The sequence below is a fragment of the Ambystoma mexicanum genome, chromosome 2q (assembly GCF_040938575.1).
Source record: "Ambystoma mexicanum isolate Mex_15411 chromosome 2q, UKY_AmexF1_1, whole genome shotgun sequence".
In the NCBI taxonomy this organism is placed as follows: Eukaryota; Metazoa; Chordata; class Amphibia; order Caudata; family Ambystomatidae; genus Ambystoma; species Ambystoma mexicanum.
Genome location: NC_090924.1, coordinates 66,435,844 through 66,463,667, shown reverse-complemented (window position 1 = coordinate 66,463,667; position 27,824 = coordinate 66,435,844). Strand labels below are relative to the sequence as shown.

The 27,824-nt window shown below is 44.8% G+C and overlaps 1 protein-coding gene across 1 annotated transcript in view; it reads left to right on the top strand.

Annotated features, from left to right (window-relative positions):
* CORO7 (coronin 7) overlaps nucleotides 1–27,824 on the top strand; it is a 1,792,839-nt gene that overhangs the window by 460,691 nt on the left and 1,304,324 nt on the right. Inside the window, exon 6 of the mRNA XM_069646849.1 lies at nucleotides 4,043–4,119. Within this exon, the coding sequence (XP_069502950.1) occupies nucleotides 4,043–4,119 (77 nt within the window). The remainder of the gene's footprint in view (nucleotides 1–4,042; nucleotides 4,120–27,824) is intronic.

Sequence of the window (27,824 nt, the reverse complement as noted above, 5' to 3'; positions counted from 1 at the left end):
CAGAACTCACCTGGTGGCTCCACAATATGGAAGCCTGGAGCGGCTGCGCCATCTTCAGAGACATACCAGGGTTAGTTATAGAGTCAGACGCCAGCAGGTCCAGCTGGGGAGCGCGATGCAGCGAAATAGAAACAGGCGGGAAATGGTCAAAAGAAGAATTGGAACTGCATATCAATTGCCTAGAATTACTAGTGGGGTCTTTCGCAGTAAAAGCGTTTACCAGAGACAAAGCGCACTGCAGCATCCTCCTCAAGATGGACAATATATCTGCAGTAAGGTATATAAACAAGCTGGGAGGTACCAGGTCCAGGATGTTAGCGGAATTGGCAAAGGATTTCTGGCACGACTGCCTACAGAAGAAGATTACAGTCAAAGCAGAGTATCTCCCAGGGGCCCTGAACTCAGTGGCGGACTGGAACTCCCGACACCTAGCAGATTACAGCGACTGGAAACTACACAGAGACATTTTCAATAAGTTGGAAGCAACATGGGGGCCCTTGCACATGGACCTGTTCGCCTCGAGGCTAAACACACAGCTGCCGGATTACTTCAGCTGGAAGCTGGACCCGGGAGCTCAGGGGACAGATGCATTCATGCATCATTGGGGGTCGCAGAGACACTATGCCTTTCACCCCTTTGCGATGCTGGCGAGGGTACTAGCAAAAGTGCGCATAGACGAAGCTCAGATAGTGATAGTGACACCAGAGTGGAAGTCACAAGCCTAGTTTCCAGTTCTGATGGAACTTTCTATGGATTTTCCACAGACGATTGCATACAGACAAGACCTGCTGACCGATCCAGCAGGAGCCCCTCACGCTCTGATAGAGGATCAATCCTTAACACTGATAGCGTGCAGAATTTCAGGCATAGATGGCGCTTGCCAGGCCTTTCAGAAGACGCTACAAGGCTTATCAATCTATCATGGGCTCCATCTACGATCAGGAGCTATAATTCTGCGTGGCAAGCCTGGGACTTATGGTGCAGGGGGAGGAGTATATCTCCCATTTCAGCACCTGTAGTCCAAGTGGTGAATTTCCTAGCCAGCCTCCCGTCTACAGGGAGGGTGTTCAGGACTGTAGGAGTATATAGGTCAGCGATCTCTGCTGGACACGAGCTAGTGGACGGAGCACCAGTAGGGGAACACCCAGCGGTGTCCCGATTGCTCAAGGGTGTAAAGATGAGCAAACCTCCTACGCCCAAGTATTCATCGTTATGGGATGTCCAAAAAGTCATATATCTGTGGCCGAGTAACAGCCTTCTGTCAGATAAACAACTTTCAGGCAAGCTAGCTACACTCCTTTGCTTAGTGTCCTGTAGAAGAGTGTCAGACGTTAAATCCCTAGAGATAGACAGGAAGATGTATTACCCGGAAGGGATAGCCTTTACCATAGCGCAGCGTACAAAGACCAATTCTAAAGTGATATCATACCCATACTGGCTGAATAACGGGAAATTGTGTGTGGCGAATTGTATAAAGTGTTATGAAGCAGCGACAGCAGCGGTTAGACCGAAGGGGGTTAGCCAGTTGCTTATAGCGCGAATACAACCATACAAAGCAGTTAAGTCAGCTATTATTGCTAGATGGGTGAAGGAAGTGATGGAGTTGGCAGGTATAGACACGTCTAAATTTGGAGCGCACTCTACCAGAGGTGCCATGGCTTCACAAGCTTTTGCAGTCAGGGTTCCGCTGCAAGAGATCATGAAAGCAGCAGACTGGTCGAGCAATTCAGTCTTTAAAACTTTTTACTTCAAACCAGTATCCAATATAGTAGCTGCTGTTGTAGAAAGCTTTGAACAAGCATTATGCTCGCCTCCGGTCTTGTCATAGAATAAAGATTGCCCATGCGACTAGCGCAGGAAGTCTTGATTCTATTAAAGACACGGAGGCAAGCATTATCCCACCCTAAGGGAATACGGCTGTAAGGGGCATGGTATGAACTGTAATACATATCACAGCAAATTTATGTAAATGCTTGATTTTTACATGTAATGAATCGTATTCCCCTCCCTAACGTGCACATTTCTCTTTTTGCATAGGAGAGGAGCAAAAGAATCACCGACATTAGAGTGTACGAAGGCAGCAGGCTGCGGAGTTAGATACAGAGAACCTACCAAGAATAGAAAGGACAGACTCAGTTGGATTATACGAGAGTGCAGTTGGATTTTAGACATTTGTTCAGTAAAAGCGAGCTGCAAAAGAAGAGGAAGGGACCCAGAGAGGCAGTGACTTATAGTAGAAGGGATGGCCTGATTGGACAGTGAGAGAGAGCCTATTGGACTACCATATGGAAGAGCCTCATGGGAGATGTAGTTTAGCCGCGTTGAGGCTATGATGTTTCATTTTTTTCTGTTTATACGAGTTATAAAAAAAAAAATACATTGAAACAAAAGAAAGATTTAAAAAGCTGTGGTTAGCAGTAATTAAAGAAGTTAAGCATAATGCTCGCCTCCGTGTCTTTAATAGAATCAAGACTTCCTGCGCTAGTCGCATGGGCAATCTTTATTGTCATGTGAGGCCTGTGTTAGTGGTGATATTTTGACACTATATGCAACATGAGCATTTATGAGAGAATGTACACTGGATGGGAGAGTGTGGTGTCGTGGCCTTTATTGAGAGACACATATTTGATGTGAGCAATGTCAGCTTTAGGAAGCAGTTGTGTTTAACGCATGTTCTTTCCACAGATGGACTTTTCAATGCAAAAGGGCAAAGTGGACTGATATAGCTATAGTACATGGCACAGGAAATGTGATAAATGGAACATGCTTACTAAATTTTTTGCTTTGCAGGTGGGACTGTTTAAAGGACGTTTGTGCCATTTAGGGAGAACTAAGAAGTTTAGTTAGTAAATTTAGCAGAAAAGTTATTAACTTTAAAGCACTGTTTTGTTGTTGCAGTGTGGGGATCAGCAGGTTTAGGTCTTTGTGGTGTGCTAGAGATTTGGCATTTTGGTGATTTTGTGCTCCTGTGCTTGATGGAATGGTGTATGGTGTGTTCAATGGTGTTCTTCCCAGCAGTTGAGTTAGTTTGTTGGACTCAAGGAACACAGGAACGCAATGTGTTATTTTGTCGTTTCACTCGGGTGTTGGGAATCCCCACTCTTGTTCTTTGGTGTGTGTGGTGCACAGCTCGGAGTTGTGTGTGTGGTGTGGCTATGAGGTTAGTATTGGTTATAGTTTTTGTGTGGTAGAGGAGGAGAGAAGTTAAAGAGATACCTGAGCTGTTGAAGATAGATTGCTAGTGGTACAATTTTCATTGGTAGGTGTCCTTCCTTTACTGTGTAGAAAAGGGGAGGGGCATCGTTAGTATTGTGTTATGGTACCATTTGAACTGGTGATGCGTTCAGGTTGTACAGGTGTGTTGATAGTTCATGTGGTTGAGATGCACACGCATGTGTTGGAGTGTGTGTGTGTGTGCTGTGTGCTGTGTGTTGTGAGTGTGACCAGTTTTGGTAGGCGTTGTTGTTGTTGTGTAAGGAAGGGAGATATGTAGTGATTTAGGTTTCCATGTTGTCTTTGCAGAATGAGTAGAATGCTGAGTGAGTGACATGGAATCTTGCTGGTGAGAATGTTGTTGTATGGTTGAGAGTTCTGAGTGAGAGAGTTGGTTGGATGAAGCCTACCTGGGAGGATGCCGGTGCATGTTTACCTTGAGCTCTGATGAACTTGACATGATAAACGAAAATATGTACTGGAAACTCATTAAAGGAACAACTCGAACATCAAGAGATGTCAGAGTCATCATTGGGAACCCAGAGTTTTACAAGAGTCTGAGCCAGGCTGAGAAGCACGGAAGGCTTAAAGCTGAGAAATGCATGTTCTGCTGTTTGATAGATAATATTGTGCAGTGTACCACCCAAAGGGCGTCGTGGAGCGGTAGCTACAGGTGAAACAGCCACAAGATAATTGGTGGTGGCCTATTGAAAGAAAAATATCAATTTGTGCGTTTATTTGTCAGGCTTTTTATTTCGCCCAATCTACAGTTTATAATTCTTAATTTTCTTTGTGCCGTTTTTGATCCTTTCCCTGTCTTTGATTTTAGTGCTGGACGCTCACAATGACCAGATTCAGAGTTTAGCTTGGAGTCAAGATGGTGCCCTGCTTGGCACTTCCTGCAAGGTAATGTTATATGTGGAGAGACCACCAACAACAGATTGTTTTATAGTCATGTCATCACCTTCTATATAAATCATCGCAATCTATTACCATGAGATCTGAGCTTTCATCTTTAGTATGTCTTGCATGTGTTCAAGTGCTCTAACCTGGCTTGAAGTCTACAGGTAATGCTTTGCAGAACACCCTGGCCAAGACGCCATTCCACTATACCACTCTACTCTGGTGCAGTGGCTTCGGAATCTGGCCTTCTGTGGATGTTTCTGCAGTTTGCCAGTATATCAATAGCATTTTAGAGCATTTGTCAGAGATGTGTGCACATGCTGTAGAATTGGAACTTACAAGAGATAGACAGATGCAAGGGTTCACAGGAATTGATAAATCGGGGGCACGGTGTCACAGGGACCTGTGAAAAGTCATGTCTGTCTGCATGAGATATTTATATTTTCAATATAACTTTATTTTGACAAATAAAATGTCCTAAAAACATCATAAAACATGTGCAATATACGAAAATTCCACAGTCAAATGAATTTAGATTCTTGCTTCCAAGGGGAGCACGTTGCCACTGAGCTATCCTCCCGAGACTAGAACTCATGATAAGTCCATATGGCGTCACCTCACTTTCGTCGCCCCGAGATATAAGACAATAGCTCCCAAGCCACACATGGTGAGACAGCCATGATCCAGTAGTATTTATACTGGAAGGCTGTTGCTCCTCCTCTGCAGAGAATTATGTCTATTTTTTTTCTTTCATTTTTCAGTTATAAAAAAATATGAAAATGTCCGGCTTATTCTAAGACTCAAACTGGCTAATTAGAAAGGGCGGGGATGCAAGCTGAAAGCATGGGAAATGGCATGGTGCATTGAAGGATCAGAATTGATGAAAGAGCAGAGTAGATGTACTTTTTGTAGGCTCTTTTCTCTGATTCGGACGCTTGCTACAGAATAAAGTCCAGTGTGGCCTATACCCATTGACAACAGTTACTTTCCCATTAGTACAAACTATCAAAGCCTCCACTGAGATCTCTCCTAAAGGATGCTTAGTTGGGAAAGTTGCTATTTCGGTTAGACAAACGTCTGGTAGAAAAACATTCTGAAGTGTGACCAAAACGACATGTTTGAGAACTTTGCTTTACAAAACAATTCACTCTCTTTATAGCAAGACTACCCTTATTAGCAATAAAACTGTATGCCGTGCGTTTAACAAGGTCACTTTCCCTGTTTGCACATTACTCGTGCATTTTTCTCTGTGGTCGTTTTGGTCTAATTTTTTCTTCAAATATACGTTGTGTGTTTGGAGGTAGAGGATTGGGGGCTAGGGAGAAGTGGTAGGTGTGGGTTTGATCGGTGGTTGGTGGGTTAACCCCACTCCCATTTAAGAAAAATAAAAATAACACCAATAAATGACACACAAAAATCGACCAAAACGAACACGGGAAAAATGCACATACTTCCGCCCCGAATGTATCACTGGGCAGATGGCACTTCACCCACTCCCTCAGAGATACCTTGAAGATCATCAATGGTAGTAAATCTTTGCGGGCACCAGGACCTGATGGATTTGCAGTGCAGTAATTAAAAAGGACCCTGTTGGCTGGTCGACTGCACTGGATTGTCTTTTTAGCTGGATTAGCGAAGCACAGTGTCTTCCGGCGTCTTGGTGTGACAGTATTATCGTACCAATCTGGAAGAAGGGAGACTGTACCAACCTAGGAAACTGTCATCTGTTGGCAATGCTTGACGCATCCTCAAAGATTTTTACGGGCATGATTCTCGCTGAGCTGTGGACCTGGGATGAGTCGGCCAAGTGTATTGCGTTTAATCAAACCGGTTTTCAAAAGGGCTTGAGCACTACCACATACTGCATTGCCCTTCAAACTGTTATCCAGCCGGCTTGGCCTATGCGCAGTTGTACTGTATACGTTGGATTATCGACTACAGCGCAGCGGTTGACTCTGTCAACCGCAACAAGCTCTGGGCCAAACAATCTGCCTGTAACATCCCTGCAGGACTCCTGGCCATTTTTGTTTACCGTCATTCTGGCACACAGGTTAAAGTCATACTGGACCAATCCGGCAGCACCAATGCATGGATCTCAACGACCCGTGGTCTGAAACATGGGTGTAGATTAGCTCCCCTCTCGTTTAACTGATATCTGGCAGATATGGGTGAGGCCTTGTCGATTCCTCCCAAGTTGGGCGTATCCCCACTCCAATAGATAGGATATGCAGATGATATCATCTTGCTGGACACGACTCCCTTTGGTTTGCAGGCTGCCCTGGAATCATTGAAGCAATACTCAGACTCCTTGGACTTTGCGATTAATATCCAGAAAACCAGGCCACAAAAAGATCATCTTCACATGGCATATGGGAGGTGAAACTCTGTAGGTGATCAGGGAATATAAATACTTGGTTATCTTATTTGACGAGGCCTATGTGGTGGATCCCATTGTGATCAGATTAAATTGAGGTGCTCCAGGCCATTGGGGCACTGGGTAAAATGTCTCAAATTGGAGGAGGTTACTCTCTTAGGATCCTTAATAAATTATTTTAAGTTAAGATTAGTCTCATTAAGATGTATGGGGCAGTGCTTTGGCACTGAGGCAATTTGGTGGAAATATCCAAATTGGAGGCGTTCCTCCTTAAAAGGTTGTTTTCAGCTCCCTACACGCACCCCTGTCCAGTCCCTCCTGCTTGAACTCCGCATCTTCTCATCCGCAGCAAAGCTTTAACTTATATTTTTGAATATTCTATGGCAATTAACCAACTCTGAGGCTGGTACTTTGAACTCCCTTATTTAAAACTCTGGTTTGACCAAGGTTCATCGTATGCAGGGCAGTGATATTCATAGTGTCCTTCGGCTGGCGACAGATGGCCGTCTCTGGCCTTAGATGATGCTCTGCTCTGGCCTCGCTCGTGATTTAAAGTGTCTATGAAAAGGAGTGTTCACAGCTTTTTTCGCAAGAAATATATTATACAATTGGGCGCAATGTCAAATAGTGCCTTGTTCACTGGTCATATTCTTGAATGCGAAGGGCTATATCAACCGCTTTATGGGTAACTCATTGTTATGGTATAAGCCTAACAATCAAATCAATGCTGTTAAGACCTCTGAAATCAAAGGTGCCTGGTCTAACATTGCAAGGCCTACCCGCATGTGCCGTATTTGTGGTGATGGTGTTCTCGAGTCTGCTCAGTACTTGTTGTTTTATTACATGTCATTGCAACCCTTCAGGAATGTGGCCCTTATTGCAGCTGAGTTGAATACGCAACTCGCCGCCGAGGAGCTTTGGGACACATTCATGGGGGGAAAATCGCAAAGCTTGCATCATCTACTTCACTATCTTTTGGAAAAAAGTTGTGCCCATTCTTGAGAACATTCTATAATTGTGTGTTGGTGGGAGGATGAGGCGTTTTTAGTTTGGAATCTGTTTCCTTGTTAACTTGTAGTCAAAAAGCTGTTCGTATATACCGCTGTATGACTTGAAATAAAACAAATTATGATACCAAAAAAAGTCCGGCTTATTCTAAGACTCAAACAGACTAATTAGAAAGGGCGGGGATGCAAGGTGAAAGCATGGGAAATGGCATAGTGCATTGAAGGATCAGAATTGATGAAAGAGCAGAGGAGATGTACTTTTTGTGGGCTCTCTTCTCTGATTCGGACGCTTGCTACAGAATAAAGTCCTGTGTGGCACATACCCATTAAAACTGTTACTTTTCCATTAGTACAAATGATCAAAGCCCTCACTGAGCTCTCTCCTAAAGGATGCTTAGTTGGGAAAAGTTGCTATTTCAGTTAGACAAACTTATTTTTCTGGTAGAAAAACATTCTTAAGTGTGACCAAGACGACATGTTTAAGAACATTGCTTTACAAAAGCATTCACTCTCTTTATACCATTGTTTATAGTCTTTAAGGAAGACTACTCTTATTAGCAATAAAACTGTATGCCGTGTGTTTAACAAGGTCCCTTTCCTCGATTGCACATTACTCGTGCATTTTTCGCTGTGGTCGTTTTGGTCTAACTGTTTCTTCAAATATACGTTGTGTGTTTGGAGGTAGAGGATTTGGGAGTTGGGGTCTGTGGGCTGGGGTGAAGTGGTGGGTGTGGGTTGACACCACTCCCATTTAAAAAATAAAAATAACATCAATAAATGACACACAAAAATCGACCAAAACGAACACGGGGAAAAATGCATGTGTAATGTGCAAATGAGGAAAACTACCTCGTTAAAAAACACCTGCAACCCATAAAACAAATGATAAACATTTGAATAGAGCATTTTTGTCCTCCCTATTAGGGACAATTGCAACAGTCCTTGGAAGGGGGCAGCCCACATGTGTTCGCTGCTAACTCAATTTTTTTTTTTTACTCCCTATGCTTTTGGAAGCATTTCCCAGCTCTTATGGGCTAAAAGGGGCTGTATGGAATATATGAGGTGGAATCGAGTTCTGATTACACTAGTGTCGAATCTGAATAAAGATCAAGGTAAGTGAAGACAAATCCAGGCCCATTACTTCTCTAAATGTAGAAATTAGCATCCTAGCAAAAAATTATCTATTTAGGGCGTTGAAGCTACTTTCTTAGCACAAACACAGCCCATTGACTTGTTCTTCAGTGGATGGCCCCTGGGAGAGTCTCAACCAAGTCTTTAGCTCACTGTTCTTTTCACAAAGAAGACATTTCCCCGCATATCAGTATTTGTCCTGCCCTGGGAAATTGGGCCATCCACCCAAGAACAAGTCAGTGGGCTGTGTTTGTGCTGGTAGAGAGTTTCCCAGACCACCCTCTATTTTGCTTACCAAGTAACTTTGGGTCTCACCCTAAGCTACCAGGGGAATCTAGACGTGGACCCCTTGCTCACTGTTCTCAGAGAGGCACAGCTTCACCTCACTGATGATGCCCAACTAGGCTGAAACACGTGTCTGGGGTTGCTGTGGTACTCTTGTTCAGAGGAGAATTGCCTAGCATTTCGGTGCTGGACTGCCCCTGGGCAGGACAAAGACTGATATGCGGGGAAATTTCTTCTCTGTGAAAAGAACAGTGAGCTAAAGACTTGGTTGAGACTCTCCCAGGGGCCATCCACCCAAGAACAAGTCAATGGGCTGTGTTTGTGCTGGTAGAGAGTTTCCCAGACGCCCCTCTGTTTTGCATGCTAAATAATATATATCCTCGAACTGTCATACTCTTAGGTAGATCATTATAGGGGCTATGACTTCCAAAGCCTACGTAGCCAGATGACTTGTTACCTGCATTTTGGAGGCTTGCTGGCTTAGCATGTTGCTGCCTTGATGAGGAATACATGCACAGCTTGTAAGGCCTAAAGACTAGTGTGGCTGCTGAATGAATATTTTCTGTTTTTCCATAAGGGTGCAGCATGTCTTGAACGATAAAGTACTGTAGCGATGATTACTATTGTAAAGAGCAGAGAGACACTGACGCCTATGATTTGTTGGCACAGACTTGCTATAGACCCCATGGTTCTGTGGCTGCCATTCTGGTTACTGTTCAGAACCAAGTTATGCCTGAGCATGGATACGGAATATCAGACATCAGATTGAAGCTCTAGGCCTCATTCCCAGCATAGTAGGAATTCACATGTGTTGGTTGTTACTGGGTGGCTTATGCTTAGTATAGTGGTGTGACCCACCTGCAGTGAAGGGAATGTCGTCTTGTGGCAAGGGTAGGCGGAGAGGTGCAAACTGGAGATGTGGCTTTGCCTGTGTTGTAACCAAGGTAAAAGGATGTTCCATTAGTAAGCAAGGTGTTCAGATGCAACTTACTAAATGGATCACGTTTATGTATGATTATCATTGTCTTAAAACCCTATAAAAGGTCAATGAATTGTCATTCAGGCAAGACATTTTTCCGGACTGGGATACTCTGCCAGTTTCCTTGTCTGGTTCTCTACAGCTGTAAAGAAATAAGCTAACTGACAGTCGCGGCTACCGAGAACAGGGTATCTGATGTGTGAGGAGTCAGGAATGAGAGGCAGACACAAAGTTGTAATATTCTCATTGTTATACATTATTATTAAACAGAAATGGATTGGATGAACGTCTCTCTAACCCTATCCTAAAGATGAGTTTCCCTGTCTAGGAAATTAAAACTAAAGATCAGTCTGTGTCAAGACGTTACAAACTTAGAAACAGTCCTTGTGTCCAAAACATTTGAATCTGACTCTCACACTAGAAATAAACAACTAAGGTTACAAGGAAATGTCACTGGCTTATGTTTAGGAAAAAGTGTTCATAATTAAAATATAAAGATAAAACCAACAAAACGTGTTCACCAAGGAGACACCATTGGATTCAGAGGATGGTTCCCATCCCCTGGATGTTAATGTAGGATGGCAAAAATGTTTCTTTGGAACAACAGTTTCTTGGTATCACAAAAGTGTCTTTGTCCAATAGCTCCGTTGGTTATTTATACTAGATTCAGAAAGTTCTTGGTTGAACAATACATTCCATTACATCCAACATGATGCATTGCACAATTAGCTTTCTTTTAACTTCTCTTGTATTTTGGCGGATTGTCTAGTGTACACCTTTAGCAGGAATTCTCTTGTGAACTCTTCAGATCTCCTGGTATACTCCCCAGCCAGATATCTTGCCACAGTGTTAAAGGTCTTTGTGCAATTCCAAGTGCCTGGTGTATCTACCTCCCAGGACTTCTTTCATATGCTTCAGAGATTCCCTGGTATACTCTCCTGCTAGGTATTTTGTACCATGAGTAAAATGTCCTCTGTAACTTTGGTGGATCTCTTGGTATACTTCTCTGCCTGGAATTCTCTTATGGGTTCTTCAGATCTCCTGTTGTACTCCCCTGCCAGGTAGCTTCACACAGTTTGACTTTTCTTGACAGCTTTTTGTAATATGGTTAAGCTTTCCTCTGTAACATTGGTAACATTGGTGGATTGCCTGGTATACTCCCCTGCGAGGAGTCCTTCTATGGGGTTGCAGATCCCCTGGTATATTCGCCTGCCCTGTATTTTCTCCAAATTTCAACTGCCTGGTGTATTCCTTTTACCAGGACTTCCTATTAGTTTCAAGGTCCTTTTCACTGTGCCACAGCCGGATCAACTTTGTATTACTTAGGGTACCACTTGCTCCGGCTTTCCCCTATATTGACATATCATGCGCAGATATTTGTTCAGGTTTTGTTGTTTCACTTTATCTTGTCAGTGTTCAAATATTATTTCTTTTGGGCATTGCTTCAACATTAGGTTTGGTCTGTATTTAAACTGCCTTTGAGCATTGTCCATAATAGCAGTTTCACATTCATGCACTTGATTGCAAGGGTCTCTGTACGCCCCTGGGTCCCCAATGGCTCTGGGTCGACTCACCGGTAGTTTGCAGCGTCCCTGACTTATAGCGTGCCTCTGTGGTGAAGCTTCCTCACTGTGATGGCTTCCTACATGCTGCGGACGCGTCTCCAGCGTTTCCTGCAGCTCTGCTTTCACTCGCTGGCTTCCCTCTGTGGCTTGGACTGGAGAGTGCTGCTTCCCGGCATGACCATACCTCCAGGAGCAACGCTGGGGCTCCCAGCACTTAGACGGTCCTTGAGGTGTGCCTGCCGCTGCTCTCCTTCCTTCACGCCACACAGGTATGTGTGACTTGTGTTCGTGAACCACCCATGGATGTGCCTGCTCTCTCTCGCTCAGCTTTCTCCGGCACAGTTCTCTGCCGTTCTGCAGCATTGAGTGCGGATGCCATTTTTAAATGTCCCACATAACTTGAGGTTTAGTCAAACAACTAGTCTGCACATTGTTTTTCGTATTTAGCATATGCTGTATCAACTCCTCCCCACTTCTTTGTCTCAGTACTTGAGGCGTTTTGGTTGACTCCTCTTTGGCTTCATTGTTGATTTTTGTTTACTACTGTTGATGCTTTGCGTCAAGCTGCAGTCCCTCCTACGGATGATATCACAGAAGTATGTAGGAAAGAGGACCATGAACTAGTATAGTAGTGTGTAACCTTGCCTTTTTTTTCAACTTCTACAGGAATTTGTGTTCTGAGCATAAAAACCGCAGGAAGACTCATCTTTATGTCTTTTCTAAAGTTGATTTACCAAAGCTAGACTAGATTGATAGCGGTAGATTTCTGGTTGAACTTTATCCAGAAGAAGTCGAGCAGGCAATTGAGCAACTAAACCTGAGGAAATCTCCAGGTTTCAATATCATTCCAATTGGTGATTTATTGGACATTCACACCCTTTGGCTCTGTTTTTTTTCATTGGCACAGTTGACTCCCTATTGTGAGAGTAAAAATATATTTTTGTTCTAAAACCGTAATCGTTTTGTAATTCATACTTCTTTGAATCTGATTATTCAGGCAAAGCAAAACGTTCTTATTTACCTGTAAGGTTCCTCTTCAGATCAGGCAGTAGTAATCATGTGAATGCTCTTTACTGTAGTACTACTCGGCTGGTAACCGCTGATCTGCAGCTGTGTTTTTGGAAGGGGGCAGCCCACATGTGTTATTTTTTTTACTCCCTATGCTTTTGGAAGCATTTCCCAGCTCTTATGGGCTAAAAGGGGCTGTATGGAATATATGAGGTGGAATCGAGTTCTGATTACACTAGTGTCGAATCTGAATAAAGATCAAGGTAAGTGAAGACAAATCTAGGCCCATTACTTCTCTAAATGTAGAAATTGGCATCCTAGCAAAACATTATCTATTTAGGGCGTTGAAACTACTTTTTGAGGGCAAAACGCTACTTTTGCCGGGCAAGCGAACTAGATTTCCGAAAGTGGACACAAAAGGGGCTGGGCTCAAGCATCCTAGGTTTATTACTTGTGGTCCCTCATTTGTAAACGTGATATTGACGTATATTGCTTATTGTTTGTGTTCCCTGGCATGTATTCTATGTTTTTCTGGGTTTAAGGCAACAAAAATGATTTCTATATTGGTGTTGTAGGGATGAGATGTTTTCCCTTCATAGAACATTTCACGTGCTTATGATTATATTGAAAACTAGTGGTGAAATGCTGTGGTCTGAAATTGATGGGAAACGTTGCCAACCACGGATCTGCGGTCCGTTAGATGGCTGCGCTAATTAAGCGTTCGACACTGACATTAGTTTGCAACCTGCAGAAAAGTTTGAATCCTAGCACTGCTGACTCGGTTCTTTATCCTTGCATGTTGGATTGTTTTTGTGCAACAATCAGACCCATTATTGCACCGTATGGAAATGTGAGCAATCGGCAATCAAGCACTATATAAAAGCGTGATATACTTAGTAATTCTCTTCACGTAATGCAACCCATACATACTAGAGCCGCCAGATGGCGCTGTACACATACATTGCAAGAGTTCTGGCGCAGGTTGATAATGTAAAGTAAAGTGGTCTTATATCGCGCACTAACGTCAATAATGTTGGACTTGCTGCGTATGGCTATACAAGAAAAGAGAGGTGGGTGTGTTAGTCGTATAGTGGGGAAGGCAGATGCACAAACTCGTGGTGTAAAGTACCATTTACCTGTGGGCTTATATGAAAATCGCTGTTTGTGGTTGGTATGGTCAGGCAGTTTAGCCGTATGGGCAGCCTGCGGATTGTGGAGTGCAAGAATTAACAGAATGGTTGATAGATGATGTTATAGGTTCTGACTCTGTGATCATCATCATTAGCAAGAAGAAAGAAACAACATAATCTCACCCAGCGGAAGCCATAACTCGATATTGGTTTCTTCATTTTCACTTTGCCTAGTTCACCAGCAGAAACTTATAACAGTAACGCGTACCGTACGTCAGGCACAGAAAGCAAGGACGATGTCAAACGAGGGACAAGGATTCACACAAGATATTCTAGTTTAGCCGAATCGCAACTTGGTTTTTGGAGACATTCTCTCTGGAAATTAGGAGCTGGGTAACCCTCGACCCCAATGGGATGACGGACGTTGCACACATTTTACCCTTTTATTCAAATCCTGAGTGTGTCTGAATAAGTGTGAATGATTTGTGGTTACATACAATTTATTGTTTGGGTGAATATTGTGAAAAATGAATTGATCAATAAGCCCAGTGAAGAGAGGGTCCCAGGAATGGCCCTTTTGTCTGTGAGAAACCAAAGGGTGTCTCGCCTGATAGTCCCCGGGTCTCTCTCTCAAGTGGCCAGGGCATGGCCATCGCCTTTGGATCCAGACCTTAGGGGTGGACCAGTGCAGGAGGATCGCCTGGGTGAGGGGTCTCCGGAGAGTGGTGTAACCGATGGTGAGACGCAGTATTCCCCACTTTCCCATACCCATGATCCCCCCCCCCATTTCAAAGGATTCTCTGATGTTAATGTTAAAGGACATTTGTACCGCGCACTATCACCACCGGAGTGGTCCCCTTGCGCACTGGCGGCTCTGAAAGAGGAAGGGGGTGTGGGTTAGTGGGAGAAGGCAGGAAAAGTGCAAGAGAGCAGTGATGTGCTGTTGGCGGTCTCAGCCCGATGGGTCCGTTGGCTGGGCCTGGGGTGTTTGCGCCCAGTAGTCCTTGTGTACTGTTGTGGAAGTCTGTGTGATATTTGTTGTTGTGTTGCAATGTAGTTAAGTTTGTGCGGTTTGTTGTGCCGTAGGTTTGTGGTTGTGTTTGTTCGGAGTTTGAGAGGTGTATGCAGAGGAGGGAAATAGTTAGTGGAATTGGTTAGTTGTCATCTCTATCCTGAATTGAGGCGCAGGGCTTGTGTAGTCTCCCCTGATGCGGCACTGATCTGGGCCCATCTTGCATTCAATGTCCCTTTCACATCTGTCCCCCACCTCAACCAGCCTCCCTCACCACCCACCTGTCCTCCCTTCCTACTTCTGGGGCCGGAGCACCTTGCGTGGTGGTGTCCGTGAAGACCTGTATCACCTTGCCCTTGAGGGACGGAAGGAAAGACTTTAGGGCCCAAAACACTGCCCGCAGCTCCAGTACGTTGATATGCAACGACTTCACCTCCGGCAGCCACAGGCCTCTTGCGTGGAGACTTCCATGGGTGCGCCCCAACCTTCCAGGGAGGCGTCCGACATGACCGTCTCCCAATGAGGTGGGGTCTGGCAGTCGGCGCCCGCCGACAGATGCACACAGACTCCCCACCACAGTATCGCTCGATGGAAACTCCCGTTGAGAAAGATCTCGTCCTCGAAGCTTCCCGATACCTGAATCCAACGGGTGTCAGAACTCTTGCAGTGGCCGCATCCGCAGCCTGCATAGCCGAATGAGTTATATGCATGATGACATCATGCCGAGAAGGGACTTGATGGACCTCACCCTTGCGATCTTTAGGGTCAACAGCTGTTGTACCTTGGCCAGGATGGCCGCTATCCTCTCCTTGGACGGTTACGCCAGGCACGACACTGTGTTGAGCCGAGACCCCCAGAAGCAGCGCGTCTTGCGATGGCACTAAGCAAGATTTTGCATAGTTCACGGAGAACCCCAGCTTCGTCAGCAGCTGGACGGTTTTCGCTGTGTGTGCGACAGCGGGCTCCCTCAATTTCGCTCGGATGAGCCAGTCGTCCAGGTATGGGTAAACGTGGATCCCAACCCCCCTCGCCACCCTTTAATACACCAACACTGGACCGTAGAAGAGGGCAGCTGAGAGTAACAAGGCTAACTCTAACACATTTAATTGGACATGCCACGCTAATCTGGTCAGTCACTTCACTTTAATTGCATAGATTTGATACCCATTAGCTCTCTCCACACACGGATAAAAGGCGGAACATAGAGACACACTCTGAGCAAGGTGGAACACGTGAAGCAGCAGAACTTCCGGGGTGCAGACGAACATACTGGAGTAGAATTACGGATAGAGGGACGAGAATCAAGGGTAAAGAAACCCAGGAGTTACCTGCAGGAGGTTTTTTCTCCAAAGAATCGTAAGAGATATGTGCAGAAGGCCAAATCCAAGACAAGAAGACTGCATTGTGTTTCAAAGGTGTCCGCGACCCTTTCAGGTGAACGACAGAGTTGGAGAGGCGAGGCCAAGCCTCTGGTATTAACCTTGACTCGTGAATTGAAATGGAAAAGACAAGAAACGAATGCACAAAGCCGGTGAGTTGGCAAGTGAGATGAAAGACCGGTGTGTGTTAAGGAAAGATTGAAGTGGCAAGAATGTCCTACAATTGAAGGCTGCACACGCGTAGATGAGACGTGAAGAAAGGCAGACCTGTGGTGAACTTTAAAATTATTGATAAATGTGAGGCCAGTGATACAGAAAAGCGGGGCGGTCTGGCAAAAGGAAATAGCCCACTCGAAAGTCTCTGCGAAAGGTGAAATGTTTTTGTTATAAAGCAACAAAGTGAATGAACTTTAAAAGCGTGATAATGCAGGTTGGCCCCAGCGAGAGGGGAAGTGGAGAATTGATTGATTTTTTTTTATTTCTATCAAACTCGTACACAAGTGTTTCAGAGCGCAAAAATGAATGAATATTTAACTCCTGTGCTTATGGTATTGGACTACATAGACCAGGAAACACTGGGGCAAATAACACAAGAGTGTGAGCTGAAGTAAAAGTTGAAGTGATGCTGCCGAGGTCTTTACTAAAAGCCTCACACATTTGACATTTTTTGACATCAGGAAAAGGTCTGAGCCTGATCGAGGGAGACCGAAAGTGTTATAAGTTAGGGGAACAGAACTACTAATGAATGTGAATAAAGCTTGGGCGAAGGGAACCCCTACAAGGGCTGTGAGTGAGAGCTCTGAGTCCAACAGAGGGAGACCTACGTGAAGTTTTGGTTGAACTGTGAATCCTTTTGGTTGAACTGCGAAAACTTTTGGAACAAAGGAAAAGTGACTTTAATGTAAGAGGCCAGACTGGCCTCGATCCACGTTTTGAACTGTTTTGTTTTGAGAACCTGAGCCAGAATGTGTCATCCTGTCTACAGGGCCCGCCTTACTCCGCGCTGTCTAACATGGGGAGGAGAGCTGACTCAGCCACTTTGATGCTTTATATTCTAACACGGATTTTCCTTTGCATACATGTCCCCCTTTACCCTTTATGTATAAGAGATAGGGCAGATATTAGGTTTTGTTAGTATAGGCCATTTTGATTTGACAGAGACTAACTAGGACTGTGAGTTCTTTTTTAATTTGAGGGTAGAGTCTACTCCCATCTTAACTATAGGGTAAAGTAGGAGGTTTTCTAAACCCAGAAAATTGAATAAAGGTTTTACAAATTGTTCCTTTTGTGTCAGTGTCATACTTGTGATACCATGCCTCCCTTACATGTCCCCGATGCGAATGTCAACCCGCAGGATGAAGAATGAAAGGTTTAACTCGTTGTTTGGCCAGTCACCAAATGCACCAATATATCAAAGGTATGACCAGAGATATTCTCTCAGACAGCCATTTAAACCGTATCCAGTTGATGGTTTTGAGGGGACAGAGGCCTCATAAATGGTCCAAGTTGACTGACGAAAAAAACAAGTAGTGAAGACATTATCTGAGACATCACGACATAGCAGCGTTAGTCATGAACCAGATCTACACTCATGCATGAAGTTACACAGACATACCCTAGTGTATTGCTTGTAGACAGGAAAAACATGCTTAACGCCTGTAGGTTGAGGACGGATATATTTACATAATGCTAAGAACCTTTCTCTTTTTTCACCAAAGCAAAACCACAAGACGCTGAGTATACATGGACCACGCTTGCATACGATTTATTGCAACTAACCATAAGAAGCCATGGCAACACATAGGGAACTTAGAGTTACTGAAGTGAATCAGGTAGGAAAAGCCAGGTCTCAAATACATGGAGGGGAGAGATGATCCCCGCAGCACAAGGCGCAGAGCTGGTATTTACAGCCAAGGACAAGGGGGGGTGGAAAATTCCTGGTTCTCGAAGCAGCAAGCCACCTGCAAGAATTCAGAATAAAATCCACATAATTGCAGACAGAAGGGCTCTGTTTTGCGGTCCCTTTACACATTACGCAACAGAGCCAGACAATGCCCATTTACTTGTGGTGGGAGCAGAAGCTGTTCCCAGCAAAGCAGAGTGAAATGATACAAGTGTTGCCCACCAGAACTGCGACCTGCAGGCACTCTCTCGGGCTAGGTGATCAGACCAGTAGCAACAATATCGAAAACACAGCACTCCATAGCCCTTCCCATTACCTTAAAAAGGTACACAGAGCTCTGTGACCAAAAAGGTCCCAAGCCTGGGAGGACCCGCTCTAGCCAATACAGAAGCTCCATTTGTGAGATGGTGTAAAATGTTGCACGGGCCAATGGTCTTCCTGCGACCCTGAAACAATGTAGTGGACTGGGGGTAGTCTTAGGCGGAGCCACCTGACCTAATGAACGAATGGGAGAACTAACATAGGGGATTTCTATAGGTGACAGTCCCGAACTAACCAATGGGGATACCTCGTAGGTTTTTGGGATGACCTGATTTTTGAGACCTCACTAGGGGATAAACCCTGTTTTTTCCTATGTGTTCCCAGTCTTCTGGAAAAATAAAGACAGTAAACTTTGCCCCATGGCTGAGTCTCCGTTTTTGCATTAGGGAGTTTTGGTGGGCCTAAAATACTCTGCTAATTCAGAACATTGTTATTGTAAATCCCCAATTCCTCTGGTGTACTTCATCAGTATGTGTTATGTACGTAGTGAACAACACATTTACTAGGCACATATATTTCTGAAACATAACGATCTCTAGTCATTGAAAATGCTTGTTGATTTTATAACAAATGCCACAGTGTGCCACCTAGTAACCATTGCCGGAAGTTCACCTCCAGTTCAGTTCAGATCCACATCAGCAAGGCATTGTGGGTATAGACCATAACCCTTCTGCTGTTTGCTAACATGCTCCAACCACAAGGCTGTCTAGACCTTACTGCACTGGGGATGCCTAATAAGGGTGAAAACAGCTATGTAGTTGGCTGCAGCCTTGTGAAATGCATGTCTGGGGTTGTTAAAGCTCGGTATAAAGTACCACTGCTCAGTAAGACAAATATAATTGTCTTTCCTTTACTTTGTTACAGTGCTTGGCACCCAGGGTTGTAAAGGCATGCCATGCCAAATTGCAGCAAAAATACTAATCAAATTCGGGGCTCCGCTTCTCACTATCGCTTCTACGTAAATGTATCAACCACATATAGCACAACACCAACACCCAGGCATGCTTTTATAAACTACTAGCAAAAAGTATCTGCTCTCCGAACGGGTTCTGTGGACAGACATGACAACACTAATGAATTGTTGAAAATCAATGCTCCTTTAGGTCGCTGTTTCGATTCGCTTATTGCTTGATGTGCTCTGCACTCTGAAGTAAACTGCACTGAGCGTTGGTGTGTGTGTGGCTGACTCACATACCCCAGAGCAGATGTTAGGGGGAGGCGAGAGTTGGTGTGCTGCTGCATACTGGGACCTACTGTGCTCTATCCCCAACTGTTGCCTGATCCTGGCGTGGTGCAGTTTATTGGGTGCAAATGTCCCCAGCAGCCGTGCATTCTAGGGTTGAGGACTGGTCCTTGTAGGACCACTTTGATGTTTTGCCGATTTCAGGCAACCGTCTCATGTGTGAAGATGCTGAAATCCGGGAAAAGGGGTGAGGTGGCCAAATGTCATGTAGCCAGTAATGTTCGGAGGGTCCTATCGGTTAACTAAGTAAAATTTGGTGCAGATAAGTGAAACGGTGCGGAACAGCGCTTCGCCATGCTGCCACAGACACATTTTTACTTTTATAAATGTAGATAAAGCAGCGCACCACTGTGTGGCGCTGTAGCCTCAGAAATGAGTCTTTACGTCACTTCATTGAGTGATTGGGTATGACACAGTGGGTGGATTTTTTTTAAACTGGGTTGATGGGCTACAGGACACTATTTTGCGGGATTCAATTCAAGTTCCAGTATAGAAATCCCAAAGTGATCTTGGTATATGTCCAGATAGTGTTCTGGTTAGGCCGCTGGGGTAGAACCTCCTCACACATTGAATTCTTGTTCAGCTAGGGGCTTCATTTCGCATTCTTCCTATTCTAAGGTTCATACCAGGGCACAAGTTATTTTTTTTAATTTTTATTTTTAAAGGGGGTGGGGGTTCATTAACATAAGTAATGGTAAATAACGTCACTGGAGGTGCAACAACTTTGTCATACATATAGCTTGAAAATGCACAACTTTGCAAATGCACACCAGACAAAATGTCTTTTGCTCGGCAATAATGGTTGGTTTTGTTGCATGGCCTGAGGAAGGCCACAGGATCCGCCTTATTAAATTAGCCCAGTGCCTAATGGCCCAGGCAGAGGCTGTATGTGTGGAGGGTTCACTTGATGTCCAAGGATGATAGCCTGCCCCCTCCAGAGAAGATGCTTTGATGTCAACCAGATTCAGAAGTTTGTGTTACACTGCTCCGATATAAACTTGATTCTGCTGCCCCCCAATACGACATTGAATAAGGCAGCAGGAGGAAAAAAGATTCTTTTGAAGCTGGCATATGGGCACCAGATAAATGTTATTAGCAAAACCGCACATTCTACACACCTGTCTCTCTCCTTTCCTACCACTTTAAATTCCTATAGAGGGATGTTTTCATCTGCATATTCAACTATACCGAGGTATGCTTACTTGCTGACCCCCTCCAATCTGGATTAGAGTCCAAAAATTCCACCGCGACTGGGCTTATCCATATCACCAATTCTCTTACCATAGCCCACCACTCTTACTTTTCAGGGCCTTTGAAAAAGTAGCTCATCCCTCCCTCTTCCAAACTCTTTGCACCCTTGGCTTCGAGGACCCTGCACTCAACTCTCACCCCTGACCCCTCCTTCTCTATATCATGAGATTCAAGCTCCTCCACTTGAACACTCCTTCCCTTGTGTGTACTCTGTACTGTAAGGGTCAGTCTTGGGCCCGCTTCTCTTCACCCTATACTTTCTCCCTCTGAAAACTCATTGACTGAGTCATTCATTTGAATCCCGATCCTGCGCTTAGAAACCACTAGCTGGTATTAAGTGCGTATTTAAATTAACGATAAACTAAACCAAACCTACTACTTTCTAGCCCTCTAATCTTTTGCTTCTCCTCAACAAAGTCCTCAACTTTGCGACAGGGTCGGACTGGGGCATAAAATTGTCTCGGGCACCAATGAAAAAGTGGCCCACGGTTGCAAACGGCTATTTGTTCCTTTTTGTGACACTGTTTCAATAGTACCCAAGGGGTAGTGTTTTGATAAAATGTGATGCAAATTGTGCATGTTAAAGAATATTTATTTAGCAACACTGATCAAAACTACTAACCGCATAGTGAAGTATCTCCTCAAACTGGCCCACATTGGCCAAAAAGTGGACCACTTTGACCAAGAACACTGGCTCACACCAGCATTTTGCATTTTTGGTTCGGCCATGGGCCTATTGCCCTATAGGCCAGTCTGACCTTGCTTTGCGACTCTCGCTTTTCAACCTACCAATATCCTCCCGCGCCGCTGTCATCACCATGTCATATGGCTCTCTGCAAAATCGCTCTTTTTAAGTTCCTGCTATTCAACCATAAATTCATCCATGGCTTTGCTTCTCACTAGTTCACTGAATGCATCTCAATGTACCCTTGCTCTCGAAATCTGTGCTTTTTTGTACATTAATGTATTCGTTCCCCTCCCTGGTACCTTGTCCCGCTAATGCTCTGTTTCCCTACTTGGCCCATTCCATTGGAATAATGTCCTTCTGGCTTGCAAGGCCATCTCTTCTGAGGAAGCCTTCAAAAAGAGACTTAAACTCCACCTGCTAGCAGTGGAAGAAATCCCACCCTTCTATCGAAAATAACCACGCAAACGACCTCTCCTGAATTCTTCCTTACTACTCTATAAAATGTGTAAATATGTAGATACTGGCCCCTGGTACTTCACATTAAAAATGTAATGCCCTCCAGTCGGTGCAACGGGTTTAGGTTCCTATTCCTACCCGTTCACAACCTGGTTCATGTCACTCGCTCCAGCAGTGCACTTATAGAAATGTAGCTCGCCCTAGAACTGCTTCTGCTCTCTGGTATTGCCTACTCTGTAAGCCATGTCTTTCTGTTTAAAATAAATAAATGCGAAAACAAATAAAAATAAAATACAAATGCCACTTTTCATAACGTCTTAAAACATCTCTTGTGGTCAAGCAGCCCTCCCTCCCCCTTTTTGAAAAAAAAATTAAGAAGACGTGAGCATATACTAAAAAACTACACTGGTGCGCATCTCTTCGAGCATCATTAGTTCTGCACATATGCCGTGTCTCCTGTAATTCATGAGAAGTGAGGCAGCCATCTTGATTGTGGTCCACTGTACTTCCTGCCCAAGCTACATTTCAGCCCTCTCAGCTTGCTGCTCCTCATGCTGAAATACAGAGCAACAACAGATGACGACGAATACAAGATCATATCACATATCAGCGCGCACCTCAAGAAGGGTGCGGGGGTGCTAACAATGCAAGTCTGTGCTCAATACACCTCAATACCTGCGATCATCACTGGGATGCTGCCGCTGCCTTGTATTGGTATTTATTAACTTTTATATAGTGCTTTAGACCAAACCGCTTCTGTGAAGCCTCACTCATCCATCAGTGCAGTGCCCGGGGCAGAAAAATAAAATGTGCCCCCCCCTCCCGCCACGCCCCTGATCAAATGGGGGGCGCCAAATGTTTTTTTTGTGGTGGGAGAAATGTAATTTTAAAATTAAATGCGCTTGTGGGAGCTGGCGCATTTAACAACAATAGGGTGCAGGGTGGTAATTATCTCTATAGTGTGCCAGCAGCCTATTGTTGTTAAATGCGCCCGCAAGCACATTTAATTTCGAAATGATACTTTTCCAACCAAGAAAAACCTTTTTTATTTTATTTCTCTATCCACAGGATATTAAAAAAGGGGGAAGAGATACATGTATACATATTTCTGTTGTATCTCCAAACAACGACAAGCGTTGTGCCTTTAAGGTGAGTCTGAATACTATGCTTGCATGTCTTGAGACACAGTATCGGGTGATACCAAGGTCTTTTTATTCAGCTCTCCCATGTCTTTTCTGGACTAGTCTTTTTCGTTATCTTTTCAGAATCCAGTTCAAGGTTTGAATGGTTCTCATGTTTCGGAGAATCATAGAACAAAAAACTTCACCCCAAAAAATGTTCACCCCACTGAAAGAGTCCTCAAGATGGACTTATTGTCTCTGTTCTCATCAGCCCCCTCTCATCTTCCCTCGAGTACTCCCTCCTTTCCCCACCCCTTTCCTCTACTCTCACATTCAAGTCTTGGAATGTCCAAACTATCTGTAATAAAATCTCTTGTTTCACTGAACCACACTCCAACTAGAACTTAACTCCATCTCTGAACACTGTCTTACCTCACTTCACAATCTTACATCTCATCCCCCTTTGGAACTCTTAAATTTTTCTTCCACTCCTTCTTGCTTCCCACGTCTAATCTCTCAATTAACCATCCCATCGCCCTATCCTCCACTTCAACACAGCTGTTCCCCCTACCACTTTCCACTCTCATCATGCTATCTCCAACCAAAACCCCAAACCTAACAATGTGTCTTCAACCTAGCCGAAGTCAGATCCTCCCTTCTCTCTCTCACTCATCCCCATACCTCTATTGAACAGGCTTTTGCCGACCTTAATTTGACTCGCCGCTCCACTTTTAAACATTACTATCCCTCTCGGATCTTATACAATATTCCCTTCGCTCCCAAACCTCAATCAGCCCACCAAACAGAACTATGGCCTCAAAATGGACATACAACACAACCTCTGTAAGTGGTGCAAGGATTGTAGCCTCTGTCGTCTCCTTGTCTACAAGAATGCCCTCCTCTCCTTTACTACAGCTCACCCTGCTAAATCATCCCTTTTCAAAAACCTAATAACTACTCCTGGGTCTCACCCCGCAACACACCTCCACAATACAAGCCATGATGGCTTCTCCACACCCTTGTACAATCTCTTCTTTCCTATCCCTGAATGACTTTGACCACTAATTCTTTTCTAAGATTGCAAAAAGGAGACGCCCTCTCTAATCTTCCATGAATCCCTCCTTTGTCCCCCGACCTTTCTTTACCACTTTCTACATTCCTTCCTCCAAATTCCCCTTGTAAACTGGAACCTAAACTGAGGACTGATACATCCCCCACCTTCCTGCGGTCCGGTTTGATTCATAAACGGTCAAAGAACTTGTACTGTTAACCACCTCCTTCCCCTTCTCCCTCTCCAACTTTTCTTTCCTTTGAGATCTTTCCTGCTTCACGGAATTATCTGTCCTGCCCAATTTTAAAGAAGCCCTCAGTTGACCCCAACAATTCTGACATCTTTATCTCTACTCCCCCCCTATTCTAAACTTCTGAACAACTAATCTTAAACATGGTCTCTGCCTGCCTGGACACTAATGATCTCCAAGATCTTATTAAATCTGTAGTCACAATTGTGTTTATCATCCCTCACCAAAGTTTCCAACTTTCTCAACTCTGCTTACCATTATAAACTATCCTTAACACTTACCTCTCGGTTGCCTTTGATATAGTGGACTACTTCTCTCTCTTCTTCAGACCACTGCAAACCTTGGCATCCAGAGTGGGTGGCTTCCTACCGTTACCATTGGCCCTTCTCCATCTCGTGATTCACTGGCACAGTGATCGCGGTTGACGCCGCTTCTTTCTTGGCTTCTATTCTCCCTCTGTACCACGTGGATCTGTCAACTCGTCTCCTTGTCTGACCACCTCTTTGGGGATGACAAATCTTTTTCTCTTTCCTTACTCTTACTCCGGATCTCCCCGCTCGCATTTCTAATTTCCTATTAGCAATCCAGCGCTGGGTGGCTCTTTGCTCTCCATTGTTTGACTCCTCCTGGATCAAAGTAATATGCACTGCTGCATCCCATTCTCCTTGCTTACTTTTTTCTCTTATCTTATTTTCGCCAAACTCTCCTCCTCCTCTAAGATGCAACAATAGGATCCTTTTTGCCAGCGATCTCAACCTACACCACTACGTTAATTTTTCATCTGCAATGCTTTGTTTGACCTGCTTAATATCTGGAAAATCTACCCCCCCCCCCTTTCACCTACAAAACTACCAAGACCATCATATTGACACAGTGCTCAGCCGCCCTGACTATTGATTTCCTCCTCAACTTTTTCTCCCCTTTAAATATAGCTCTCACCTTTACTACTGTACCCGTGGGGAGTCAAGGGTGCGGGGTCCTGGCCTCCCACAGGGTTCTAGTGTGCCTCTGAGACCTGGAAGCTCTGTTTGCTGCCTCATCGTAAACCCTGCCCCCTGTTGTGACTTTAAAAACTGTGCTCTCTCCCGTGAGGGTGAAGGCCACAGGGAGTCCAGGGCACAGGGTGTTGGCATCCAGCAGGGTGTTTGTGGACCCGCGTTGGTGTGTGCATCCTGACTTTGGCGTACTTCTCATCCTCGCCCAGACGCGTGGGAAGTGTCTCTCCAGTTGGGCTTCGCTGTGGCTGACATTGCTGCCACCTTCCTTCTATTCTGCCCCAGCATGGGTCTGGTGGGGACCCGCAAGGAAGACAAGTAAGGTAACAAGTGAGATCAGAAGCCCCGGATTTATACCCCCAAGATCCGAGGCTTTGCCATTTGTGCTGCATGCTGGGTATTGGTTGCTGAATGTTGGTTAACTTCGGTCCGGGAGTAACTATAGAAACCATAATGCATTGCCGTTGCCATGGCCAGTGTTCATTTCTCTTAAACCACTGCTTAGGTGTTCTATGTCCCGACCTGGCCGTGCTAGTACAATCATGAGGCTAGCCCCTCCCACTCAATATTCTGAGGTTGTGGGTGCGTATGACTGCGAAACTGGTCCTCCATTTGACACTGGCCTTGTACCTGAGTCTGTCACTTATTCTGGGTCCGAAGAGGAAAATACTCGCGCTCAGTGGAAAAAGCAGACTTCAGTCTTTACCAGCACAGGCCTCCCACTTGTTGTCGACCTGGGGGCCTCAAGTTTACTGGGTACAGCTAGTGCCAGCGCTAGCTCCTTTGGAAATGCCCATTTGTTAATTAATGAGATCCAGCAGTTTTTGGGCTCGCCCGGTATCCCCACCAGATTGGTTTATGGGGGAGAGGCACCTCCTGTTACTCTGGACACTACTTTGACGGCCATAACTTCTATTATATCTTGTCCAATTGTTGTTAATCAGGGCTCCGAGACGCACGAGGGGTTTGCTGACTGTCAACTGATCCCACTATTTAAACAGATTTACCCACTGTTCCCGAGGGGGCCTCCAGTGTGTTTAACTCTGTTGCCCCTGCTCTAAAAACTGCTGCTTCTGGTAGTATGCCAAATAGGATTTATGAAGTCAAGGACGCCCCTCCGCCTGTGGTGTTTGACAGCACTACAGAACCACTCGAACTGATGGAATATGAGGCTGGGGAAATGTTAGAAAAAGGGTCTAACACCATCTGTGGGCACGAAGTAAGATCCCAATGGACATGAACCCTGGAAATAACCCCCTGATCTGCTCTCCCACGCTAGGTATTCTAACCCTCCAGCACCGAGTTCTTTATCCATCTCTGACAGTCCTATTCAGGAGTCACCTTCTGATCATGGCTGCAAATGCAAACAAGTTCTCAACAAGTTAACATAGCCATTGGTCTAATTGAAGCGTAGGAGCTAGACACATCTGCTAACAAAGATCCCCTGACTGTTAGACCGAATACTGGTCCCATCTAGACGACACCAATACTGTACCCGGGGCTCCAATATATTGCGAGCTCTGCGGCCAAACAGTAATACTTTGGAATCACAATGAGCAGTCTACTGACCAGCCCCATCCAAAGAACGTAAGGCATCCAATTCTAACATCTTACATGCAACTTGGGATACCAGGGCTCCTAACAATGTGGCGAACAGTGGCCTCAATGACATTCACAGTAAGGCACACAGACCTCCAATCTTTGAAGGCTTGTCTAACAGAAAGGAATATGGGAGATATAAAGGAGGCACAGTCTATTTGCATGGTGTCACGAAACTGAAACCTAACCAACGTGATCCAAGAGATGCGCTCCTGAATAAATGTTTACACTGGCTTCATAGATCAAAGGGGTTGCACCTTCGTAACCTGGGGAGCAAGTGTGTACTGCTCTAGAATGCCACGCGAGGGCAATTACTCGGGTAACTGTGAAGATGGAATTTAGGGTCCATAGTATGGTCAATAGTGTACTGGGCAGTTGCGGGAACCATGGTTGGAAAATAAAAAGTCCGATCTTTATTATCCCCTATCCTTCCCACAGTATTATGTGCCGCCCCCTGCCCCCTGGAAATCTTTTTTTTTTTCAAAATGTCTTTGATTTTCATATAACCATCAAAAATAACACAAATGAAAAATGTGCTAATTGTGCACCGTCTGTGACCATTAGTCCTTTCCCCTTGCGTCTCTGCCCCACCTCCCGCCCGAGACCATCACATAAACAGTTCGGATGTGGTACTTGTCAGGCTGAGTCCCTTCCCGCTTTGTTGTTTTTATTTATTTATTTATTTTTTAACCTTGTGTTCTTTTTTTCTTTATCACCTCAGGTAAAGTGGAACTCCCACTGCGTGCGGTTTGTTAGCTCTCACTCTGAGACAGGGTTGTGAGTTCAGATTGTCCGACGTAGATAGCAAGTATGTCCCCAAATGTCAGGGGGGCGTGCGTGCAGTGGTAGAGTCTTGATGAAGCGGGTCTCCACGTCTTGGCAGTATGTAATGTCCCTAAGCCAGCGCTGGAAATTTTGTGGTGGTCCTCTTCCCCCAGCTGCAGGCCACATGTCTTCGTG